General features: G+C 27.4%; 1 protein-coding gene across 3 annotated transcripts; it reads right to left on the reverse strand.

Annotated features, from left to right (window-relative positions):
• On the reverse strand, positions 1–24,030 carry LOC122499808 (myosin-VIIa). 3 transcript variants are annotated; one of them, XM_043608330.1, is made up of 28 exons: positions 23,961–24,030; positions 16,405–16,453; positions 15,677–15,790; positions 14,967–15,113; positions 14,649–14,833; positions 14,402–14,523; positions 14,036–14,292; positions 13,684–13,849; positions 13,402–13,532; positions 12,924–13,319; positions 12,395–12,775; positions 12,174–12,329; positions 10,187–10,780; positions 9,908–10,117; positions 9,591–9,788; positions 9,304–9,480; positions 6,734–7,774; positions 6,415–6,659; positions 4,727–5,087; positions 4,507–4,625; positions 3,990–4,386; positions 3,408–3,590; positions 2,939–3,140; positions 2,731–2,859; positions 2,488–2,584; positions 2,152–2,249; positions 1,348–1,517; positions 1–818 (listed from the first exon to the last, which is right to left on the reverse strand). In XM_043608330.1, exons 2-28 carry the CDS (start codon positions 16,420–16,422, stop codon positions 612–614), a joined length of 6,501 nt encoding a protein of 2,166 aa, XP_043464265.1. In that variant the 5' UTR covers positions 16,423–16,453; positions 23,961–24,030; the 3' UTR covers positions 1–611. The 3 variants fall into 3 exon arrangements, with proteins under 3 accessions (XP_043464265.1, XP_043464264.1, XP_043464263.1); XM_043608329.1 differs by lacking the exon at positions 23,961–24,030 and adding an exon at positions 20,176–20,423; XM_043608328.1 differs by lacking the exon at positions 23,961–24,030 and adding an exon at positions 19,613–20,423.
• Between the last annotated feature and the right edge of the window lie 254 nt (positions 24,031–24,284).

Raw genomic sequence — 24,284 nt, forward strand, 5'->3', positions numbered from 1 at the left:
TAATAAAATGTATTAAAATTTATTAAAATAATTTTTCAGTGTAGATTAGTCCGACTATTAGATTAGTCTTTCTCGTAACTTTCTACGAGATAAGCATTGTCAGTTCCATTAAAAATATATTTTTTGTCATTTTCATTTGATATATATGCAGTTATTGAATATTTCATTTTAGTAAATTTAGTAACATAGAAAATAATTAATTTCGTTAAATACATAAATTTTTTTACAATATATATGAGTTTAAATAGGTTTTACCTTATTTAAATAGTTAAAAATAATTAATTCAAAAACTGATAACAAGTAAAAGCTTATTAACAATTTTTTGTGATCTTTTATATGGAGAATTCTATTTTTGATTGTCGCTGATGATAATTTTCAAATTATACCATTTTACCACAGCAATAATAAATCTGATTATAATTTTAAGCGAAAATGGAATGTATAAACAAAATACTAATTAATATTAAATATTGAACCTTCTTTAGTGGTCGTAACGATTCTGCTTTAGATAAACTTTAGAAATACGAGTAAATTCTACAAACAAAAGCTAATAATATCATAAACATTATTTAATTACGCTAAAACTTATATAACACTGTCCTGCTACTAATTTATTTTATCCTTATTGTACGTTGTTTGTTCATGTTTGTAAGCATTAATGATATGTACGAAGTCAAAAGATCATCCATTTTGTAACCTAGTGAAGTTTCACACAATAGTTTTGTTCCACGCACTAAATTTCCTATTGTCATGTGGAAATATGTGTTTCCCGAAGACCAGTTGGAGATTCTAGTAAATGGATGTGTTATTAGGATATCCTGAAAATAAAAATTAAATCTTTATTTTGGATTTGAACCTTTAAAACAAATTTTAAATATGTTAAAATTAAATCATTAAAGCAATTAAGTAGCTATTCTACACAATTACATTTTTAAAAAAATCCCTCAACACATTGTAAAATAAGCGGCATTACAACATAAACGAAGGAATCAACAAAAATTTAGGTTTGATGCAAAATTAAATTCTCTATCGATCTCTCGAACCCGATTTTAAAAATTTTTAAAATTTCGTTTTTAAACATATTTTTAATAACAATAAGTATTAATAATAAAATCGTAAAATATATTTTTTAGCTTCATTGATTAAGAAAATTAATCAAAAAACACTAAAGTAATGTTTGAGTATTTCTGATGTATATGAAGGAACAAATTCAGAAAGTATTATTAATATTGCTAAAATCATCGAAAATTCTTCAGATCACTTCCCGTGGAATTGCTCATTAGGAAAATTTCAGTGCTGTGTGGGGTTTCTGTAAGAATAGTTTGGGCGAAATCAAATCGAACTCACCTTTGATTGAGGATGAATAAGGCTAACTCCATGTTTATTGATAGCAATAAGCAGTAGTTCTGGATATTGTGATTCTGTACTTTGCTTTACTTCAAAGAAAGCTGATCCAAAAGTTGGCCATCTATATACAATTTTCAGGAATGTTATTTTAGCATCTTCTGGACTCATACCTGCAACAAAATTAATCACATTTTTTAAATATTTTAAATAAAAATTAAATTAAATTCAGATTTCATTGTATATTTTTATAAGGTATTTCAATTTTCTTCTCAACTCAATTCAACTCCACTTTACTCACAACATTATTTTGTAAATACCAACATTGCGGCTGCTTAAAAAACATCCAAGGATTATGGAAAGATTCGAATAAATTACATAAAGGGTTAAATTTATAACCTTTGTTATAAATTTTAAAGCAAGAAATATTGAATGTTCATAAATTATTTTGAATTAGTAGAATCTTTAAATATTTTTCAACCCATTTAAAAATTTGAGGGTGGTTTACAAGAGGTTGATCATACCTATAGTCAACATCATAGCAAATACTGCGATTTATATTTTTAGGGGTTGTCTTTTGAAATAAGGGCAGTTTTAGAGGATAGAAAGGGTAGATAATTTTTGTTTCACGCTTACGACCTAATGTCCTCTTTATTTAAATAAAATATTTATAAAAATACATATATATGCATATGATGCAGAAACGTGTGTCTAGATCAATTTTGACACGATTGGCCATGGCGTTTAACGCTTTGTTATTACAATGCACCCTTCATTTGTTATTTGTTATTGAATATGTAAACTCACCTGCGTCTTGGTTGTAAGCAGCAACTATTGACCTTTTCCATTCATTAGCATTTTGGACTTTTATTAAATCACCAGGTGTCAATTCTCGCAACATTTGACTGAAATATAAACTTTTTTTAATTAAAATTTCTCTGTAACTAATGAACAATTAAGAAAAAGATTCATTGACATGTATCAATGCTAAAAGTCTTAAAAATTATTTACAATATTAGTAAATTCATTGACGTTTTATTAACAAAGTCAGATAAACTAATATATAAAACTGATAGGTAATAAATAGTTGTGTGCAGCAAAGATGAAAATTAAAAGAAAAACATTAATTTAAAAAATACTCACGGAATAGCCTGTAACTCTTGCTTACTTTCTCCATATCGGACTCTATAAACCAAAGCCGCCAATCTAGACGCTTCTTCTTTAGTGCACTTGTGGTATCCTAAATATAATTTTATTAAATTATTGTCAAGTGTCTTTAAAAAGTTATACTAGATATACACGACATACTCTTTTAAACAAAATGTCGAATTGGTTGATTTTATTTTCCGGTCTTAATTATGTGAAAATGAAAATAAAAATTCTTACCTCTGAGTAATTTTGGAAGCTCTTGATGAAAGTGGAATATTAAGTCAGCATTTCTGTCTTTGCCGGGAACAGTATTTGTCCAAAGTTTTTTCATAAAAAATACTTGATATGTGAATTGTGGTGATGTACCTAAGTAAACAAAATTTTCAATTATTGTTATTAAAAATTATGTGAAATAATAATATTTAAAAAACAAACAATATTTTACCATCTCTAGATGGGCGGGCTTTTCTTATCCAATCAGTCAAGTGTCGGACGAAGTCAAAGAAGAAATCGCCTTCAGGAACAGAGATTACTTTGTCAGCGATTTTGACGAATAGACTGAAACCTTCAGATGTTCGAAGACTTAATCTTTGAGCGATGTTCTGGCAAAAATCTTTAGCTCTTGTTGATGAATCGACTTCAAATGCCTAATACAAAAAATGCATTGTTTTATTTATTTTATTTTTTATTAATAAATTATTTTTGAAAAATTATTCATCAAATTCGTCATATTCTGCTAGGATCGGCGCTCTAGTGACAATCTAGTAACTTTTAGCTATACTTTTGTCCTTCGTAGTAAATAGTAGGTTTTAGTTGGTTTTAGTAGATGAGTGCGAAGCCTGAATCTTGTATTCTTTATCATTTCAAAGTAAACCTAATTTTTTAATCTTCAATATATTAATAAAGAAACTTACCTCATCTGTATCATCAGGAAAATAAACTTTGTGGAAAATTTGGGTCGTTTTATGTTGAATAGCTTCAACTTCCACTTGATGAGGGGGATATTTTCTTTGTCCGTTACGCAATGTTTTCTGCAATCTTTGTAATGAATCTTGTGAAATAGGATGTCTTCTTGTTCTTAAGAATAATGTTAACTCCTGAAAAAGTATATAATATGTTAATTAAGATAGCACAATATATTATAAAAAAATATCATTTTACTCTGTACTTTCATAGGAAAAAGAACTCGTAAATTTCCAATTTCTTTATTCCTACTTAATAATTTTGTAATGTTTCGGGTACTAAATAACTGTTCCAAATAGTTTCTTAATTTTTTTTAGTTTGCAAGATATTTGCAATTAAAATTGGAAATTTAGAAAAATAAATTTTTTAAAAAGTCTTTACCTGGAAAGACATAGGTATTCTCTTGTAAAAAAAGAGATTTATACAAAATTATTTTAAAAATTCAAGTTTTTAGTAATAAAAATGTCCTTAGTATGATTGTTTTATATTCAAAATATTTAATCCATCAGTTTATAAAAATGATTGTTAAAAACCTTTAATAGACTTTGGCTGCAAGTGAACAATCCTGTAGCTAGCCACATTAATTCCCATCCACGTTCTTCACTCATTCGATTTCGATTATTTGTCAATTGCTTCATAATCTGACAGTATATTTCGTCACGTAGTATTTCATTTTTTAAAGGTCCATCAAAAATTTGGTCAGTGTACTCATTACCAATCCTGGGCCTTTTGGTTGGCAAATCTCCCATGTATTTCAAAACAGCAGTAAAAGCATAACATGCCTCTTCTGACAGTTCTTCTTTGGATATTAATTTTTTTAACAACGGTTGTTTTATTTGTTCCCTCGAATGTCTCCATAATTCATCAGTGTAACCTCGCCTTGCAGTTGTTAAAGTTAATGCCTTTGAAATAGATTTTTTTGGCGGAGTTCTATGTAAGTTAATAAATAATGTTTTATTTATTTATAGTTGGTTAAAAATATATATTAAACGATCACTCCTGACTCGAAGTGATCGTTTAGATTAATTTAAATTTTACATAAATACTAACCTGAAGTGATCAATTGCATATTCGACTAAAGTGTGAGGCTTATCACGAGATTCTACACCATTGATCTGTTGAGGGTAGAGTCTGCGTCCATTCTCTGAATTTTCAATATTAAAAAGGGCCTGTCAAACAAAATTAGACGTTCGAATTTAAAAATGATATTGAAAGTGAAACAAATCTAAAAATTAGTGAAAAGCTAAAGTGAGATAAATGGAATCATTACCAAAATATCATTCGGTGGCTTTGTTAGAGATGGTAAAACATAAACTGTTTCTGCTGGAAAGTCTCCTTTCTCTCCAGTTCTGTCACACAAACCAATGCACCATCCAGAATTGAGTACAGTTTCCCCTGTGTTTTCATCTTCCAGAGTAATTAAATCTCCTTTTTGGAAATTTAAGAAAGACGACCCTTCACCAGGCGCCTTGTAATCTTGTAATGCAATAACAAATTTACTACGTTTCTTCAATCCTTCCAAAAAGTATACCACTAAGTCACGAATATCCTCAGCGTTAGGACTTTGAAACATAAATTCCTCTCCTCGCACAGTCGACAAACTAAAGGTTTGTGTAAATATTTTGTTGGTTCTAAAACAATAACAATAAATATCGTTAATAAAATTTAACAAAATTGAATAGTATAGGAAAAAGGCAGGAAAATAAAAAATATGGAATGGAAGTTTAATTTTTCGATAGCTACCGTAAGTGAGGCTAAATTCGCTCATGTAGGGTAAATTCGCTCAACCGATGTCTATTTTTTAAAATTCGATTAACATACTTTTTAGACAGAAATATTTAAGATTTACAATTGTTTTGGTTAATATAAATGCTAAACTTTAATTTAAAATTTATTTGCAGCAAATTCATTGGTAACTTTCAGTAGAAATTATATTTAAAACACAAGTGAATAATTTTCATATTGAACAAGTAGTATGAAAAAGTAGGGAATAAAGCTTTACTTCAAAATTTTTAAGTTGAATACTTCTGAACATTACATTTCCTGTATCTCCAACATGATTTTCATAAAGCACAAAAATTTAAGCAATAAACAGATTCTGCAAAAAATCAATTTAAAAAAAAAAATTCAAATTTGTTGTGTAAATTCGCTCAGGAAATAAGTCTACAAAAAAGATGTTTGGGCCTGGATATTTTAAGTATGTTAATTACTTTAATTTATAATTCGATTTTTTTAAATAATAGTACTCTTATAACTGAAAATTAAACGATTTAAAACGGTTTAAGCACTAAACTGTCAAACTTAACCTTGTTTTTTATGGTTATGAGTACGTTTGATTGAATGATTGAATCTAATTACTTATTGATAAAACAATATTAAATATTTATTCCAATAACTTTGTATATTGTTCTTAATTTTTTTCTTTATTGATTCTAAAGAATATTTAGTTTCATTTTTGCAGATTATAATATATTTTGCCAGAATAATAATGGTGAGCGAATTTACCCATCATTTAAAGGTAAAGTCGCTCACAAAAAACGGCTTATAAATAATTTTCTGCAACATATTTTAATTTCTTTATGCAGTAATAGGAAACATAAAGGATTAAAGATTATATATTTTCAGTGCCAATGTTTATTTTCATCGTTTCCCGAAGTTATTTAAAAAAGAATTGAAAAATTGAGCGAATTTAGCCTCACTTACGGTACTTTTTGCTATTTTTTTAAAATGAATTATCGAGTGCCAAGTCTGAAAAAGGGGAAAAAGTGAAAAAATTGAAAAAAGGGGCTAAGAAATTTGAAGCTTTCATTAAAATATGTTCAGTCAACTTTTAAGAAAGTTTGGTTGCTGTGTAGACTATGAAACCAAAAAAACGTACTTTTTGGACTAAATGGTGTAAAAGTTGATAATTTAAAAGTTTTAAGAGTATAATTATATTATTATTTGAAAAATATTTACTTTTGACTAGAGACGCTGGTTATTTCAGGAAACGATAGTTCCAAAAGAACCTGTTCTTGATCGTCAACGACATAGACTCCAGTCCAATTAACAGCAATGATCACATCATTCTTAGGTAAATTTGGACCTGAATTTCTGTACGCTTCATAAAAACGAGAAAATAGTAAAGGCCACTTAAATTTTGCATATCCTACTATATCTTCCTTAACTCGTAAAGCAGGTACTTTTTCTTTTAAATAATAACTCTGAAAATAAAGACACGCTTTCATAAGAAAAAGCACATTGTTTCAATCGACTACCAAAAGAGAGAAATACTCACTTTTTTATAACCTTGTAATACAAGATGTCCCCATCTATCAATAGCTTTCTCAATGCCGGTTAGACAGTAGTCTGGAATGTAGTTTGGTAAGAGTGTAAATAGTCTATCTACATTCATGTCCGTATGATACTCTATGTAGTATTGTTGAGCTGCAATCATTGCCAAGTCTTCTTCCTTGTCGCATCTGTACTCCCCAAACTTAACTCCCCTCACTACTTGTTGATAAATCAAATTCGTAGCAACTTGATCCTCCGTTGGTTCATGCCAGGGTGCGAATATTTCTTTTCGAAAAAACAGTCTCCAAGGTGCATTTCTCTCTTGAGCTCCTTGTTCTTTGGCATATTGTTCACATTGCGATATAGCGTCCATCACATGGTCACCTCCGCTCCCCAAAGATGACACCTTATCAAAAAGAGCAATATAGAGGGAAAATCCAAATTGATCCCGCAATGAAATCTTATCCGAAAGTTGATTGCACAATTCCCTGGCAGTGGTCGCCGAATCGGCTAATAATGTTTTTGTGTTGCCATCCATAAATGTTATGGGGAGCATAATTGGCTTCTTGGATTTTGTAGCTTGCAGTTCCAACCAACTGGGAGGTTGATTTCGAGTTCCGTTATTGAATGTTCTTTTTAGTCTATCGTCACAATAAGGCGCGTAGCCAGGCGGACCCTCTCTTATAAATGCTCGAAGGTAGTTGACAAACTTTTCCGAAGGTGCGAAGCAACCTACGCATAGAGAAAGTAGAATCCAACCACGTGCATGTGAAGATTTTGAAGGATTGTTTGACAACTGTTTGCAGATTTGACAATAGATTTCGTCTCTCAGTTCGGCTCGTAGAATTCCGTGACCTATTATAAAGTGCAGCTTCTCAAGGTTCGACGTCGGTCTAGCTTCAAGCCACGATTGATAACTGTCTGCTGTGTATTCATCTTCCTGTAATTTTCTTCGCACATCTTCTCCTAATTTATTTTTACGCTTAAGAGTTAGTGAAACAAGTTTGTGCCTGATGGATCGTGGCTTCTGCTTCATGAAAGCATCCTGAAAATAAGTATTTATTTATAGAATATTAAATTTATTATGAATTTTGTTACTATTACAAGCATCACAGTACCTTTTATCCTCAAAAAAGGTGAAAAGAAAAAATTTTTTTCTAAAGAAGGGGACGAAAAAGGGACCAAAAAATACGAAAAAAAAATTAACAATGTATTAATACTCAAATTTCTTAGTTTTGGATTTTTTATAGAAAATAACATTTATTCACGAATTTCTTTAATTGTAAAATTATTCGAAAACATCAACAACTTCTTTTTTAAATAAATATTTAATCATTACTATGTTTCCATAGGAATTAAGATTTTCAAACCTTTTTTAAATTCAACAACTTATAAGAATGTTTTATAATATTTGAAAATGACAGAGTGACAAGATCATTATTTTGTACTATAAAAATATTTTTACTCTAACTTCTTCAAAATTATTTTCATCATTTCAATTCAACTATTATTTTCTACAATTTTTAACTAAACAAAATTTTTCAAAAAGTCAGAATTCGCACGCGATAAATAATTTTAAAGAAGTAGTAAAAAGTAGCTTTCAAACTAAAAGTTTTAGACACTTCACTGACAAAAATTCCATTCTATATTTAGATTTAAATATTTATAAAAATAATTGAATACTTCCAAAAAATTTAAAAAAAAACATTTTTTAATACCTAATTGGTTCTTTCGAGGAATTGAAATTAAATTTTTAAGAATAATTGCATTTTTTGAGCAATTTCTGTAAAATAGTATTAAAAATAATTGAAATCCTGTGATGAATTTATGAAAATTATGAAATTTATGATTTATGAAAATAATTAAAAAGCTGCTAAGAATTTTATTAAAATTTTCAAAAATTATTGAATTCTTGTGATGAATATTTTTATTTATGAAGATAATTGAAATATTGATGAGAATTTTTAAAAATTTTTAAACGAAATTGAATTTTTGAGAAGAATTTTATTACTATTGAAAATAATTGAATTTCTGCAATAAATAATTTGTAACTTCTTCAAAATTCATTTTTTTTTTAGAAATTTCAACTAAAATTCTTCTATAAATCCATCATTTTTTATAATTAATTAAATATATATATTGACAAATTTAACTAATTTCAGAAGAATTTGAATTATTAAAATTTTTCAAAAAAAATTCTAAGAATTTAATTATTTCCAGTAAGTGTAAAAATCCCTGACTTTTCCCTGATCAATTCTATACTTTCCCTATTTTCTTCAAGAAGTAATGTTGAAAATATGCTTATTTGTTTAAAAAAAAGTCAATATTTTTAAATAGTTTTGTAAAGTTATTCTCAAAAATTGATATTTTTGTTTTTCTAGAAAAAACTATTAGACTTAGTATTTTAATTATTTGATGTGACAAATCATCAAAACAGGTAAAAAAGGTGACGAAAGGGAAGAAGGGAACTATTTGTGATGCCTGCTATTAGAAAATCTAGGAAACCCGAAAGTATATATTAACAAATTTTTAAAAAAATAATTCTCAAAATGAATAATAAACAGTTTATATTACCGGGTCCATGCCTATTAACTGTGCTTCTTGAAATTCTTTACTCCTTATAAAATTTCGACCTAAAGTAGCAGTTACTTTAGACATAACAGAAGTATTATCCCTGTCCATAGTATGATATCTAGGTTCGGGTAAATCACCAGTAAATCTTAAAATTGTTATCCATAATGCTTGCGCCGCCTGTAATGAAAAAGAAAAAAAGAAAAAAAGAAAAAAGAAAAAGTTGATTTTATTTCTTTAGTACTAATTTTTGTATCTTTGAATAATGATGTTAATATTAATATTCATACCAGTTGATCTCCTTGGGTATGTAACGGAAGAAGAGGATGCTTTAAAGGCTTTCTCGAATACTGATGATTAATATTTCCCTGAAAGTATGTTGCAGCAAATTTCTGAAATTTATATTCAGACAGGTCTTCTTCATCTTCGGATGCAGTTTGAAGGGGACTGATAATTTCCTGTTGATCTATTTTTGGTGCTGGAAGATCCTGTAAAATCATTTAATTTTCAAAGTTTAGTCTTCACTCATCATCATCATCATCATCATCAAAAAATGAGATTTTTATATAAATTTTTAATAGTATTTTTAAACTCTTTATTAACTAACATTGAAAACTGAAGTTTCCCTTCCGGGAGTAGGAGCTTCACTGCTTGAGTCAGGTAAGAAATCGAACATAGCTTCCACTAATTTACTGTCGTCAACAGGTTCGTCCTGCTTTTTAGCTGCATCATTAATCAAATTCTTTTTAATTTCCATTCTTCGTCTGTCTTCTATTTCCATTTCGATTTCCTTTCTTTCCAGTTCTTGTAGTCTTTCCTAAAACACAATATATTTAATAAAGTTGAACACTGTATGGGATTATTATTTTGAATCGAAAAATTGTACCCTAAAGTGTTGTTCTGCTATTTCTTTGGCTCTTTTATTTCCTTGATCCTTCAATTCTCTTTCCTCCTTTTTCCGCAGTCTCAGAGCTTCCACATGAAGACGATATTCGTACATAATTTTTTTATATCTTCTCTGGGCAATCAATCGTCGCACGTGGGCTTGAATTTTAACAATTGCCCACATTTTCTTTCTGTACATCCTCCGAACTAGATGTCCTCTTGCTCGGGCTTGTAGGGCAACAATATGACCTCGAAGGTGTCTGAATCTGTGGGAAAGAACTCGCGATCTTATTAGAGCCTGAAGACGCATGTAACCAATGCGCATAAGTTTAAATCTCTGCGATTGAGCGTAACCTCTCCACAATTTTTGGATGATTATGGCTGCTGATCGCATACGTAGAAACCTTCTTCTGTAAACCCAACCTCGAATATTGCGCTGAAGAATTAATATTTTTCGAGTAAGAACTCGATCGCGTTCTTGTTCTAGAAAAAGGTCGTGAGCATCTTTTAAAAATACTTTGGTATGTCCCAGCTGATAATCAGATCTGCCTAGCACAGCATGACAAATTTTATACGTTGCAACACGGCATTCAGTCTGGAAAAATTAATTAAGAGCTTGAGAATTCAAAAATCTTCAGGGTTGCCACAAAAAATTAATTTTGTTTCTTCCTGATTTCCAGACAAAATTTTCACTTTTTCCCTATAGAATATTCTGATTCACTCTCAAAATTATTAGAAACTAAAAAAAATCTTCTATATTTCTATTACATTTATTTACGAATTTTTTTAATTGTAGAATTATTTGAAAACATCGATAACTTCTGTTTTAAATAAAATATTATTACATATTATTCCATAAGAATTAAGATTTTTAAAAAATTTCAAATTTAAACCTTTTTGAAATTCAACGAAATTCTACGAAAAGTTTTATTATTCATAAAAATAATTGAATCTCTGTAAAAAATTTGTAAATAAATCATTCAAGTCCTGTGAAATTTTTAATATTTATGAAAATAATTAAATGTTTGCTTAGAATTTTATCAACATTTTTTTAAATAATTGAATTATTTTGAAAAATATTATTAAAATAGTAGATATATTGAAAATCATTGAATTGAGGAAAATTTTTTAAAATAATTGAATTTCTAAAAGACTTATTATTTATGAATATAATTGAATCCCTGTAAAAAATTTTATTTATGAAAATAATTGAATTATTGCAAAGAATTTTATAACAAAATTAAATTTTTTGAATTTAAATTTAAATTTTGCCAACAATTTTATTACTTTTGAAAAAAATGAAAATTTTTACAAGAATGTTTAAAAATTTTTTATCATAATTGAATTTTTATGATTTAATTAATAATTTATTTATTTATTTATTATAATGAGAATTTTATTATTTTTGAAAATAATTGAATTTATGCGATCATTCGTAACTTTTCATTATTTTTAATAATTAATTAAATATTAAAAAATTTTCAGAAAAAATTCAGAAAATTTCAGAAGAATTTGAATTATTAATAATATTTTTCAAAAATCTAAGTTCTTAAAATTTTTCTATTAAATTCATTCAAGATTGGAATTTAAAAAGATTTTTAATTAAAACCTTTTGAAGGTGATTGAAAATTGTAAACGTAACTCTTTTTAAATTAAATTATTTTTAAAATATGTAAGTAAAATTATTTATTAAATAATTTACAAGTAATAATATTTTATACATAGTTCTGCAAGAATGAAATTATTTGAAAAGAAATTATTGTCAGAAATAGAAAAATTTGAAGGTTTTGTATTAGAATTCGTGGTAATTTCATAGTTTATGAGTAAAGCCAAAAAGACAGAAAAATTAATAATTTTCTTATGAATTCTAAAAATTAAATTTTTTCCAGTACTTTTAATAAAAATCCCCGACTTTTCCCTGATTTCCCTGACCTTTGGCAACCCTGATCTTTCTGAAAATTAGTTGTTTATTAAATTAAAAATACTACCTTGTGTGCTGGAGGTATTCCAGGAATTAAAAATCTATATCTTTCAACAAATTCTGGAAAAGCATGCCGAATAGGATATCCTGCTCTACGTATTCTAATAGTTTCCATCATTCCCGAATACCTCAGTTGTCGACAACAAAGTCCTCGATCGAACATCTGAAAATTAAAAATATTCGTTAATTATTGCATTTTTTAGAAATATATCGTCATTAATAACTTACCATTGGCTTTTTATATTCATTAGGTTTAATACATCTAATAAAAAATGGCTGACAGGTAGATAAGGTCTTCATTAAGGAGTCTAAAGACTTTTTGAATTGCGTAGACAATGTAGGAGCTCTTTTTCTCGTTTCAGAACCCATTTCGATGTCCTCAACAAAGCACAGTTGAAGAAACTTATTTGAAGAAATGTGAATCAGTTGTAATAAATCTGCACTAAACGTGTCTCTGTTTTTCTCTAAGAAACTTCTAGTATCGTAAAAAACTACACCAGCAAAATGATTCAAACCGAAAGATGTATTTATGTCAGACTTTGGTTTCAGATAATTTTTATGGGTCCCATGAGTCTTGTGGATTTTTGCCAACATTGTGTGGTCTGTACCCTGAGGAATAATTATTAAACTTAATCAATAAATTTTTTTAAGCTTCATCTTCAAAAGCAAAAAGTTTCTAGCATTTACTGATAATATCCGAAAGTTGTAGCTTTGTTCAAATAAATAATTTGAAAAGTACATCTAAACTAATAATTACCTTTGGAAATTTTGATTCTTCATCTATTAAAGCCATTATATTTAATTGTTTAACAGCAATTAAGTCCAAAGCATCCTGATTGTCGACAAATTCAATATGTTGCCAATTTATTCCCTCGTGATTGTATTCCTCTTGTTCCAATTTAAAGATATGTTGAACGAAAAATTGCTGTAAATTCTCATTTGCATAGTTTATGCAAAATTGTTCAAAACTATTATGATTAAAGTTCTCAAAGCCGAAAATGTCTAATACGCCTATAGCACTACGAGAAGTATGTTTTGGTCTAAAAATGGCTTCATTAATTTTCTTCACTATGTGAATAAATAATCGTCCATAAATTCCTTTCACAAAAGCATCTCTAATGTCTACGGATTGTTCTCTTGAAAGCGTCGATATCTATAATTAGCAAACATGATTAAAAATGCTAAGTAATAATTAACATTAGTCAATAAATATAGTGAATTTTGATAACATTTACCACTGTCTCACCGTGCGCGAATATCGTCCGCCTCGTAAGAGCATCTATTAAAGATTGAATAGGAACACCTAATAATTGAGCTACTTTCGTTACATTCGTTTGTTCGGGAATTTCAGTTGCATCCAAATTGTCTATTACAGAAAAGTATCATTTTATAAATGTTAATAATAATAATAATAATTATTAGTAATAATTTTCAAATTAAGGCAATTTATTTATAAAAATACAGTCGAACCAGAATATGTAGGTATATTTATAAGTATAATTATATTTACTGCTTACCTACAACAGTAGCTCTACTTTTAACATTTCCTATGTGTAATAAAGCTGCTAATAATTTTAAAATGTCCCAAATTTCAGAATCAGTAAATAATAATACTTTCATTGCTGATCTAATGTCTGCAAATTCAACAGCATCGTCGCGTCCTTCACATGTAATGCTACCGCCCTGCAAATACATACTAAAATTGATCCTAAATAATAGTAGTGTGCAAAAAAGCTCGAATAATGAAATATAATATAATTTCTTTCCGTTTAGAAAAGGGGTTAACATTTTTTCCAGAACTTTTGCTTTTTGGGTGCAATTGAATTAATTATTACTTAGAACTATAAATATTTAAAATGATATTCTTACCCCCACCAAATACCTATACGATGATGCGTCTTCCAGTTCAAGTTTTTGCTTTTCGTCCTTTGAGAGACCGGCCAACATGCAATAAAATATATGATAATTCCTCTCATCCATGCTTTGAGATACTATTCGAGATTTTTCCAACAGATACTGTTCTATTTTAGCTCCTTCTATTACGCCTTGATGATTGAAATGAATGTCTATGTATTTTCCAAATCGAGATGAATTGTCATTTCTAACAGTCTTTGCATTTCCAAATGCTGAAATTAGAATAGAATCAAGCACACCATGAAGTAAATAAATTATTAAGATTTTTTTAAAAAGTAGGTACAATAATAAGCACTATCAAAAGAAATATGATTGTTTTACCTTCTAAAATTGGATTAGCTTCTAGAATTTGTTGTTCTATCCATGAGTGCTTTCCACTAATAGCTGCCAAATACTGCAAAATCAATTTTGTGCTCTCGGTTTTTCCTGCTCCACTTTCACCACTGAAATATTTATAAACATTTGTAGTGCAATTCATCATTAATTATATTTAGATGCTATAATTATTATATTATATTATATTATATTAATAATTTAGTAAAAATCTGGATGTTCATTTCACTCTTACCTTATTACTATACATTGGTCCTGAGCGTATCGATTCATGTGAGCATAACTGTTATCTCCTATTGCAAATATGTGTGGAGGTAATTCACCAATTTTTCGATCTTTGTAAAGTTTTATTTGTTCAGCAGTGTATATTGGTAATATTTGATATGGATTCACAGCCACTAATATGGAACCAGTATACGTCTAAAACAATGCAATTGAATTATGATTAGTATTGTTTGATTATTAATATGTACTTATTTATTTCCGTATTAATTTTTTTTTTTTTTTGATGTCATATTTGAATAAAGTTGTTTTGCAAGTAGAAGTATCTTACGTAAATAAGATTTTCGTTGTAACGAATAAGAAGATTCCTCAAAATCCCAGCTTCATGGAGGTCTCCCAAACTGATCATATCTTCTACACCCTGCACTGATGTAGCGTGCATAGCTTTTATACGTCTTTCGGGTGTTAGCCATTGTTCCTGTAAAAGCAAAAAGTACATATTTTTAAAGACATTACATTTTATAAATGAGTTATATTAATGAAATTAATGAACAAATGTTATACGATATATGCATAGGGTGGAGGAATTGGTTGAGATGAATCCTAAGTATTTTTGGAATTTTGTTAATAAAATTAGAGATAAATGTTGCATTTCCAATTATATGTTTTTTAAATGACAAACAAGCCGAAAATGATATATATTGCCGAGTTATTTTGCGAGCGTTTCAAATCTGTATTATATGATACTAAGAACTATGACTCAACTTTTTTTGTCTAATGATAGCAATACTGGTTTTAATGACTCAAAATTGATTTTGATTCAGTCATTATCACTAAGAACGCAATCTTTGAAAAAATTAAAGAGTTGAATGTGAACACTCTTCTTTTATTAATTGTTATGCGTAATTCTAAATATTTTCACAAGTTATCCGCACTGAGAATACTCTATTTTTCATTGATTAGGTCAATTATTGAATTTTGTTCTTTAATTTGGTTTTCCCTTTCCTATAGGGATCGAAAGAGTATCGAAATTGAAGTTACCTTATTATCGTCGTCTTTTACTTGAATACGTCTGCCTTCTGCTGAAACAACTCGAGCACCAATAGCAACATCAAATTCCCTTCCTGAGATGGGCTCTATCCATATGTAATCGCCCTGAAAATCATTAAATTAATCAAACACTACTGAAAACAAATGAAGATCCCATACATAATTGCGGTCATTTTTTTAAAATTCCATGTCGTTAATAGCAGATTAGCAAATCTGATCGAGATTAATGTACATTTGAACACATTTGAAACATACTAAAAATAAAATACCAAAGGCTTGTGATTTTAGAGCAACGGCCACTTTAAATTTGCCTACATGTAGTTACAAAGTTTCAATCTGAATGTTATGTAGAAATTCGTCAAGTTCAATAAAGGGAAATATTGATGTCCCAAAGAAGAGCAGCTATATAGGATTTTGTTCCAAACGGATGCGTACTGATGCAGAAACATCTCATTTCTTTGGGGGTCTTCCATAAACCACGTGGTCCCATTTTTTTTAAATTTAAACCTCCCCTCCCCCCATGTGGCATGCTGTTACATGTATTAGCGCCATTTTTTCCTCTTATATCGTGGTTCATAGCTGACCCCCCCCCCCCACCTCCTTGAAGCGCCACGTGGCTTATGGAAGACCCCTTGCTGATTAAGCTATTTTTTTTAAATCAGTAATACACAATATTTTTGTCAAGTTATCGAATTTATAGAATTAGAATATTTACTTACCCGAGTAACGATCACCATTTCTCTTCACTGCTTGTTATTACGGTGATATCTGCAAAAAATGAAAGGTACATTTATATATTTAAGATTAATTTATCGAATATTTTTAAATTATACGTTTTTATTATTTGAAAGGATATTTCTTCTAACAGATATTAAATATAATAAAAAATTATTCATTTCAATTCTTATTATTTTCCAGAAATAATATGCCAAAACACGGAGATATTCAGAACATTTTTAGAATTTATTTCCGATCCAGAAAAAATTCGTATCTTGAAAAATAACGCTAGTCTTGTAAATTTATTTTTACAATTTTTGGAGTCAAATATGAAATTTGGACTTTTTTCATCAAATTGGAGCTTTTTCTTTGGGCTTGACAATTTTTTTAAACAATTTTTGGAGTCAAATATCAAATTTGGACTACTTTTCATCAAATTGGACCAATACATTACTTTTTTTTATTAAAAAAAGCATTTCCGAAGGACGAAAATAGTCAGAACTTTTTTAGAATTTGTTTCCGATCCAGAAATAATTAGTATCTTGAAAAACGATGTTGGTCTTGTAAATTTATTTTTACAGTTTTTGGAGTCAAATATCAAATTTGGACTTTTTTTCATCAAATTGGACCAATTCAGAAAAGTTTGTATCTTTAAAATCGAGGCTGGTTTTGATAATTTTTTAAAACAATTTTTGGAGGCTATTATCAAATTTGAGCTTTTTTATCATCAAATTGGCGCTGGTTTTGACTATTTTTTTTAATAATTTTTAGAGTCGAGTACCCTACATGAAGCTCAAATGTTGTGCTATTTGGGTTAAAAAATAAAATAATTCTGATTTAGATTAACATATAAAAATAATGCATAATTTGACTTTTAAACAATATATTTCTCAATTACAAAAGGTTTTTTTACAATACTTACAGCATATTTATTAAATTTTTTACAGGTATCTAAAATACTTTCTAATTTAAACCCTAACAGGAACCGGATATTCAAGATATTCTATAAGGGGCCAAATGAACTTTTTGTGTCTAAATCTGTCTAGAGGTCACAATTTTCATTCAAGTTAAACAAAACTTTTTTTCAAATCTTCGTTACTAAATTCTCTATCGATTCCTCGATGCCGATTTTTTAATTTTTGTTTATTTATATTTATTTGTTTATAACAAAGTATGAAAAAATCGATATTTTGCTATTTCATAAATTTTTAAATTGTTTAAACAATTTTTTATTGTTAATTTTATTGTAATTTTTTTTTTAACATTAATAATCAAAATTCTAATTTTTTTTTACATTTTTCAACATTTTACGCAGAAAATAATTAAATATAATAGAATACAAAAATAAAGGGTATTGTGTAAATATTTAACATAATTGTTTAAACAAATTAAATAATTAAAGAAAATTACATTTTTATTATCTAAGCCACTCCAATTTTTTTAAAATAACAAAAATAATTTGTTTAAGCAATTTTGAAATTAGATATAAGGAAGTTCTTTTTATAGCTACGTATTCTTACAATTTTTTTAATATAATAATGTTTTAGAAATTAAGGTAAAATATAAATTAGAACCTTGATTCTATTAAAAGTTAAAAAATATTAATAATTTGTTTAAATAATTATAAAAGTTATCATTCGCAAACCCCATTTTTGAGTTTAGTTCATTTAAATAGAAAAAATTTAAAGATTAAAAAAATCGACATTTTAATTCTTTTTAAATAAAATTTACCAAAAAACGTAATTAATGAAATAAATTATGAAATTAATAGGTATACTGAATGTTTGCATATTAATTACCCATTAAATTTTGGGTATGAAACTCTAAGAAAAGTATACTACAAATTAAATTTTTTCAATTATGTTCTTTTTTTCAAAAGTTAATTGATTATAATGCATTGTTTATTTAATAAAAGTGTAATTATATCAATTTTTTCACTCATCTAAGAATACTAAAATATGTAGGTACTTAAAAATATGTACTTTTTAATGTACTTAAAAATTTTTTAAATGTTAAAAACTTTATTTTATAGCAACATATCGATTTTTTCATACTTTGTTATAAACAAATAAATATAAATAAACAAAAATTAAAAAATCGTCATCGCGGAATCGATAAAGAATTTAGTAACGAAGATTTTAAAAAAAATTGTTATGCAAACATTATCTATTTTACTTAATTTTATACCGCATCAATACCATAATTGAATTGTTGTTAGTGTTTTAAAAAAAAAATTATGTTAATATGTTTTTTTCTTAACTTTAAGAGTTTAATAAATGTTAAATCATTTTTAAACATCTACATTGTGATGTTCATGAATACTTAATTATTTACATCAAACAACTCCTGCAATTAGGATTAGAAGAAAATGCTTAAAAAGTAAGTTTTAATCTTTTAAAACTATTAAGAATATCTTCAGTTTTAATACTTTTGTGAACCACTTTCTTAAAAATTAATCAGGTCACAGATAAACAAATAACTGAAAAATACAGGTTTAGTAACTAAAAAGGGAGAAAATTTTTTATTAAATATCTTAGTCAATTTTTCAGTTCTTTTTTCCTAATAATTTTTGTTAATAAAATATAATATAATGATAAAAAAGAATTAAAAAAGATATTTCTGACGCAGCTAAAGGAACTTTAGAAAATACTTAATAGGAAGTTAAATTATTATTAATTAATAATTATTTATTAATAACGAAATTTTTATATAAATTGAAGATTACTTAGTTGTTTATAATCTACAGCGAAGAATCAAGTTGACCACAATTTTAACTATTTACACTTTGTAATTAAGACACTAATTTACTTTTTGTTTTATCATTATTTTGAAGAAATTGTAATTAATTTTTCAATCTTTTAGTAATATTATATATTTATATGCATAAACAAGGAAGAAATTAGATATTTTTCTTCTTCCTTGTACTTGACCTCATTAAATTCATGCCGGGTACTTTTGATCCGGCATAAAAACTCTCCATGTGCTAGATTAAAAAATTTTTTATTCTTGAAAACTTAGACTATAAACTATAGACTGAAAAGTTTCCAAGAATAGAAAATTATTTAATCTAGAATTAAATCCGTAAATTTTTTCGAAATTTATTTGATGGTTTACAGCCTTTGAAAAATATTTGCCATAAAAAAAATCTTTCTAAAAAAGCATTTTTCAATTATCCATTTAATTATTTCTAGAATCTTATATTTCTTTTACCTTAGAGCTAGTGCCGAAAGTAAAAAATCCAGGAAATCGAGTTATAACGTAATTAAGTAATATATTTTTACGCCATTAAAACACTCCACTGCACCTCAAATAATTATTTTAATGTACACTTTGTTCATGGTGTTTAAAACGATACTTTTTATAATGACATATTTAATTGTTTTCTAATTATAAATCTAAATAGCAACTTTGGTAGGGAAAAAATTTTGAAAAATTGAATTTACAACTTTTATAATCACTGGTGATGATGATGATCACGGGAAACTTGTAACTTGTACTATAGTTAAAAAAAGTAAAAAAAATCACACTTTGTTACAGCGCTGATGCCACGATGACCGGCACCTTCCTTAACGAGTCCATTCGGTAGCTTTCGGTACAGGTCGGACGCACCAGGTAGAAAAGTAAATAGGAAAAATACAGAAACTTCTCCTCCAACAATGTTATAGGCTTTAACTTCCGTTAAAATTTACCAAAAATGGGAAGAATTTTAAATAAATATAAATGACATTTTAGATTGAAAAAAGAAATAAATATATCGATATAACTGAACCCACTATTTTAGTTGTAACGACGACAATAACAGCGGAATGCATCTAGCTACGGACTTTGACACTGAACTGACTCTACAGAATAACGGCAGGTGAAGGATCCAATCTACTCCGAGCGTAATGCACATACCAAACTTAAAATAACTGTTACTTTTGCTTTTGCTTCTATGGCTTATAATGAACCTTTTTAAAAATTTCATAATATTACTTTTTTTTAAATATTTAATTCAAGATGTCCTTGAGAAAAATTTAATCTTTCTTATTTTCGAAAACAAGTACTGTACACTTGTTTAATGTAAAAAATTTTTTACCTTGCAACATCTGCTTTACCTGATAAGTTCTATACTTTTATATACTAGCAACTAGCCGGTCACCGGTTATACCAAATACAGAATGTAATCGACCTAATATCATTTAGCTTTACAATAAGGATTTCGTAACTTTTTTGTTAGGCAATGATTCTTTATTTAAAAAAAATTTGTTTATTTTTATTTATAATAACAATATACAGGAACAATGTACGGAAATTGCAATGCAGTATAAGAAAATATGATTTAATATATAAGTATGAAAAAGATAAAGTTGACGACTTAAAAATAAATTTATTTTATTTAATTCTAAATATTTAAAAAATATTTACTTGGTTTAAATATGTTTTATTAGAATCTAAAAGTCTATTTACTTCAAATAACTTATATAACTTGAATTATTTGATTCACACTTATTTGAAAAAAGGAAATCTTAATTGGGTCATGTAAATAATTAATTCTATAACAAATTTCATACTAATGCTAATAAATTGAATTCCTGCAACCAATTTTATTATTCATGAAAGAATATAAATTTCTTTAAAAATAATTTAATTCTTGCGAAGGTAAAAAACACTGTAAAAAAAGGGAGTTAAATTTTAACTCCCCAGGGGATTCTATAAAAGTCGCACCCATTGGGGAGTTAATGCCAGGGGAGTTAAATAAAGCGAGTTAAAACTTCACACCCAAATGCTAACTCCCCAAGGAAAAAATAACTCGCGCGGGTGTTGAATGAAGGGAGTTAGAAATTAACTCTCTTTTGGAGTTGATTTTTAACTCGAAAAATTTCACTTCCAACTCCCGAGTCCGTTAACCCGTCAGCAGTCGCGCCTTTTTTAGTGTCTCACTTGCACTCTATGACTCTAAGAGCGCCCTATAGGTCGAGTAGTGTTGCGTGAGACTTTTTCTCACGGCGCGACCGCTGACGGGTTAACTCCCTAAATTTTTTACAATGTATAAGCGTCGCTGCGCGCGGTTGTAAGGGATAATACCAGTCAGGTAGCAGTGAACGGCCCAGAGGCGGTCACTGCTACCTGACTGGTATTATCCCTTGCAACCGCGCGCAGCGGCCTTCAATTGATTTCTGTTTAGAAATTTTATGAAAATAGTACATATTGAAAATCATTGAATTGCGAAAAGTTTTTAAAAATAATTAAACTTTACACAGAATTCAATTAAAATTTTTGACTCAAAATAATTTAATTTTCAGGAATAATTTTGTTATTTATCTTTAATAATTGAATTCTTTCGAAGAATTATTTATGTAAATAAATTGAATTCTTGGAAAGAATCTTATTAAAATCTGAAAGAATAATTGAATTATTTCAAAAAAATTTATAATTAAAATTATAGGATTTAAAATAATTGATTTCGTTCGAACAATTTTCTTTGAATTTTTTAAAATAATTGAATTCCTGTAAAAAATTCTAATATTTTTATAAATAATTGAATTTTTGCAAAGAATTTAATAAAAAACATTTTATTAGGTAAATAATTATGATTTCTTTTGAGGAATTGAAATTAAATGTTTAAGAATAATTTCATTTTTTGAGCAATTCCTGTAAAATTGTATTAGAAATAATTGAAATCCTGTGATGAATTTTATTATTTATGAAAATAATTATTTTATTAATATTTCATTAATATCATGAAAAAATACCTGCATATTTTCGATTTGTCAAACAATATTTTTTAAAGAAAAAAAAAAATTATACACAAAAACGAACTTCAAAGTGTGGACAGACAGAAAAAATGAAAGAATACGAAGATTATTATTAGTTTATTCTGGAAACAAAACAATAAAATTATTATCAATAACTTTAATTTGCCAATCATAAGTTTTCATTAACAAACAGAAATTATGAAAATTATTCTCTTTTTTCAAAAAAAAAAAAAGAAAAACAGAATTTTGCCTAAAACTATGATTGAAAAAAATGAATTAAACAATTTTTTTTTTATATAAAATAAGAAGTTTAGAATTTCGTAAACAAAATTGTGATTGAGAAGCAAAATATATTCAATATATGGGTTTCATTTCTTAATCATCCCGTGTGTGAAAGACTATACAGTACCACACCCCCATATATTTTGATGCAAAGAATTTAACTCATTGAATTGCGAAAAGTTTTTAAAAATAATTAAATCTTACAAAGAATTCTTTAATACATTTAAAAATAATTAAATTCCTGTGAAAAATTCTAATACTTTTTTTAAATAATTGGTTCTTTTGAGGAATTGAAATTAAATTTTTAAGAATAATTACATTTTTTGAGCAATTCCTGTAAAATTGTATTAAAAATAATTGAATTATTGTGAAAAATTTTATTAAAATGTTTAAAAGAATTGAATTTCTGTAAAAAATTTTGTTACAATTTTTTGAAAAGAATTGAATTCTTCATAAGAATTTTATTAGCATTGTATTAAATAATTAATTTTTTCGAAATATAATAAATATAATGAAAATTTTATTTTAAATAATTGAATTCTTGTGGAAAAATTTATTTGTGAAAATAATTGAATTTGTCGAATTGAAATTCTTCGATGAGTTTCATTATGCTTGCAAGTATGTAATATTAAATTTTTGCTTATAGAATATTATCCAAAATTTCTTTAACAAATTGAATTTACATGAAAAATGTTATTATTAGTGAAAATATTTGAATTATTGTGAAGAATTGTATAAAAATTTTGTTAAATAATTCATTTTTTCGAAAAATTGAAATTGAATTGAAATTGAATTCCTGTGGAAATTTTATTATTTATGAAGTTACTTAATTGAATTTTGGATAAGTTTTATCAATTTTTTTAAATAATTGAGGCCTTGGATCGAATAACTCGCCCGACGCTCGGAGGAACGCGCAACTGCCAGTCAGTGAGCAGTGAGCGTTTTTTGACTTTTAGTATTAGCGAATTTTCGAAAACTAATTATTTATTTTGCTTTAAAATGTGTACTCATTGGTTTTTCGGTATTTGGTCGCTGATAAGAAATCTCAAGTCAGACTTTGAGAAATCAACATGTCGGCCGTTTGAAAATAATGTAATTTTTATTTATGTCTGTTTATGGTACGCACTCGTTTGTCTTCAAATGACCTGTATGGTGTAAAAATTGTAATACCTATATTTAATAATAGCGCATGTAATTATTTATAGTTAAACATAATTTTATTCATGATTTTTAGATTTTTTTGTCCTCTATTGAAACGCATAATTGTCACATCAGCAGTATTCTTTAATACCTGAAATAATGTTATTCTTATTTTTAATTAAATAAACTATAATATGGAGACTTTAATTTATAAAGGAGTATGTACTTTTATATGAACTACAAGTTTACGAAGATTTTCGTGATTTATTATGAATATTAATAAACTTGAAATAATTATTAAAATTTATCATTAATATTTGATAAAATTATTATTAATCCATTTTACTAGTTTTACAAAAACTATTAATGATTCGAATTATGAAATAATGTTAAGCTACCTTTTGTTGCAAAACGTCACATATCTTAAAATTTAATTTATTTTGTTTTTTTCGTTTTTTTGTGAAATAAATACTGCATGAGCATGAGCACGAATGAAAATAAGGTCCAACGGAATTATTCTTTGTGAATGACCCTTCAAAAGACCAACGCGCAAACAATAGGTTCGCGAACGAGGCAGAAAAGGACACAAATATATCTCTGTCTTTTTCTAACTCATGCTTTGCGTTCGCGAACAACGACGTTCACGATTCAGGCTTCCGTATATTCCGTACGTGTCCGATCACGTGCCCGACTCGGTTGTTAATGGGATCACACCCTAAGGT

Source organism: Leptopilina heterotoma, unplaced genomic scaffold (assembly GCF_015476425.1).
Source record: "Leptopilina heterotoma isolate Lh14 unplaced genomic scaffold, ASM1547642v1 Lhet_177, whole genome shotgun sequence".
Classification (NCBI taxonomy): Eukaryota; Metazoa; Arthropoda; class Insecta; order Hymenoptera; family Figitidae; genus Leptopilina; species Leptopilina heterotoma.

Bases quoted from the DNA above. Each gene is read 5' to 3' on its own strand.
- LOC122499808 (XM_043608330.1), bottom strand. The intron at 14,524-14,648 runs GTAAGAGTGAAA...TAAATATTTCAG, and splicing joins GACCAATGTATAGTAATAAG to TGGTGAAAGTGGAGCAGGAA. The intron at 5,088-6,414 runs GTAAATATTTTT...TTATTGTTTTAG, and splicing joins ACCAGCGTCTCTAGTCAAAA to AACCAACAAAATATTTACAC.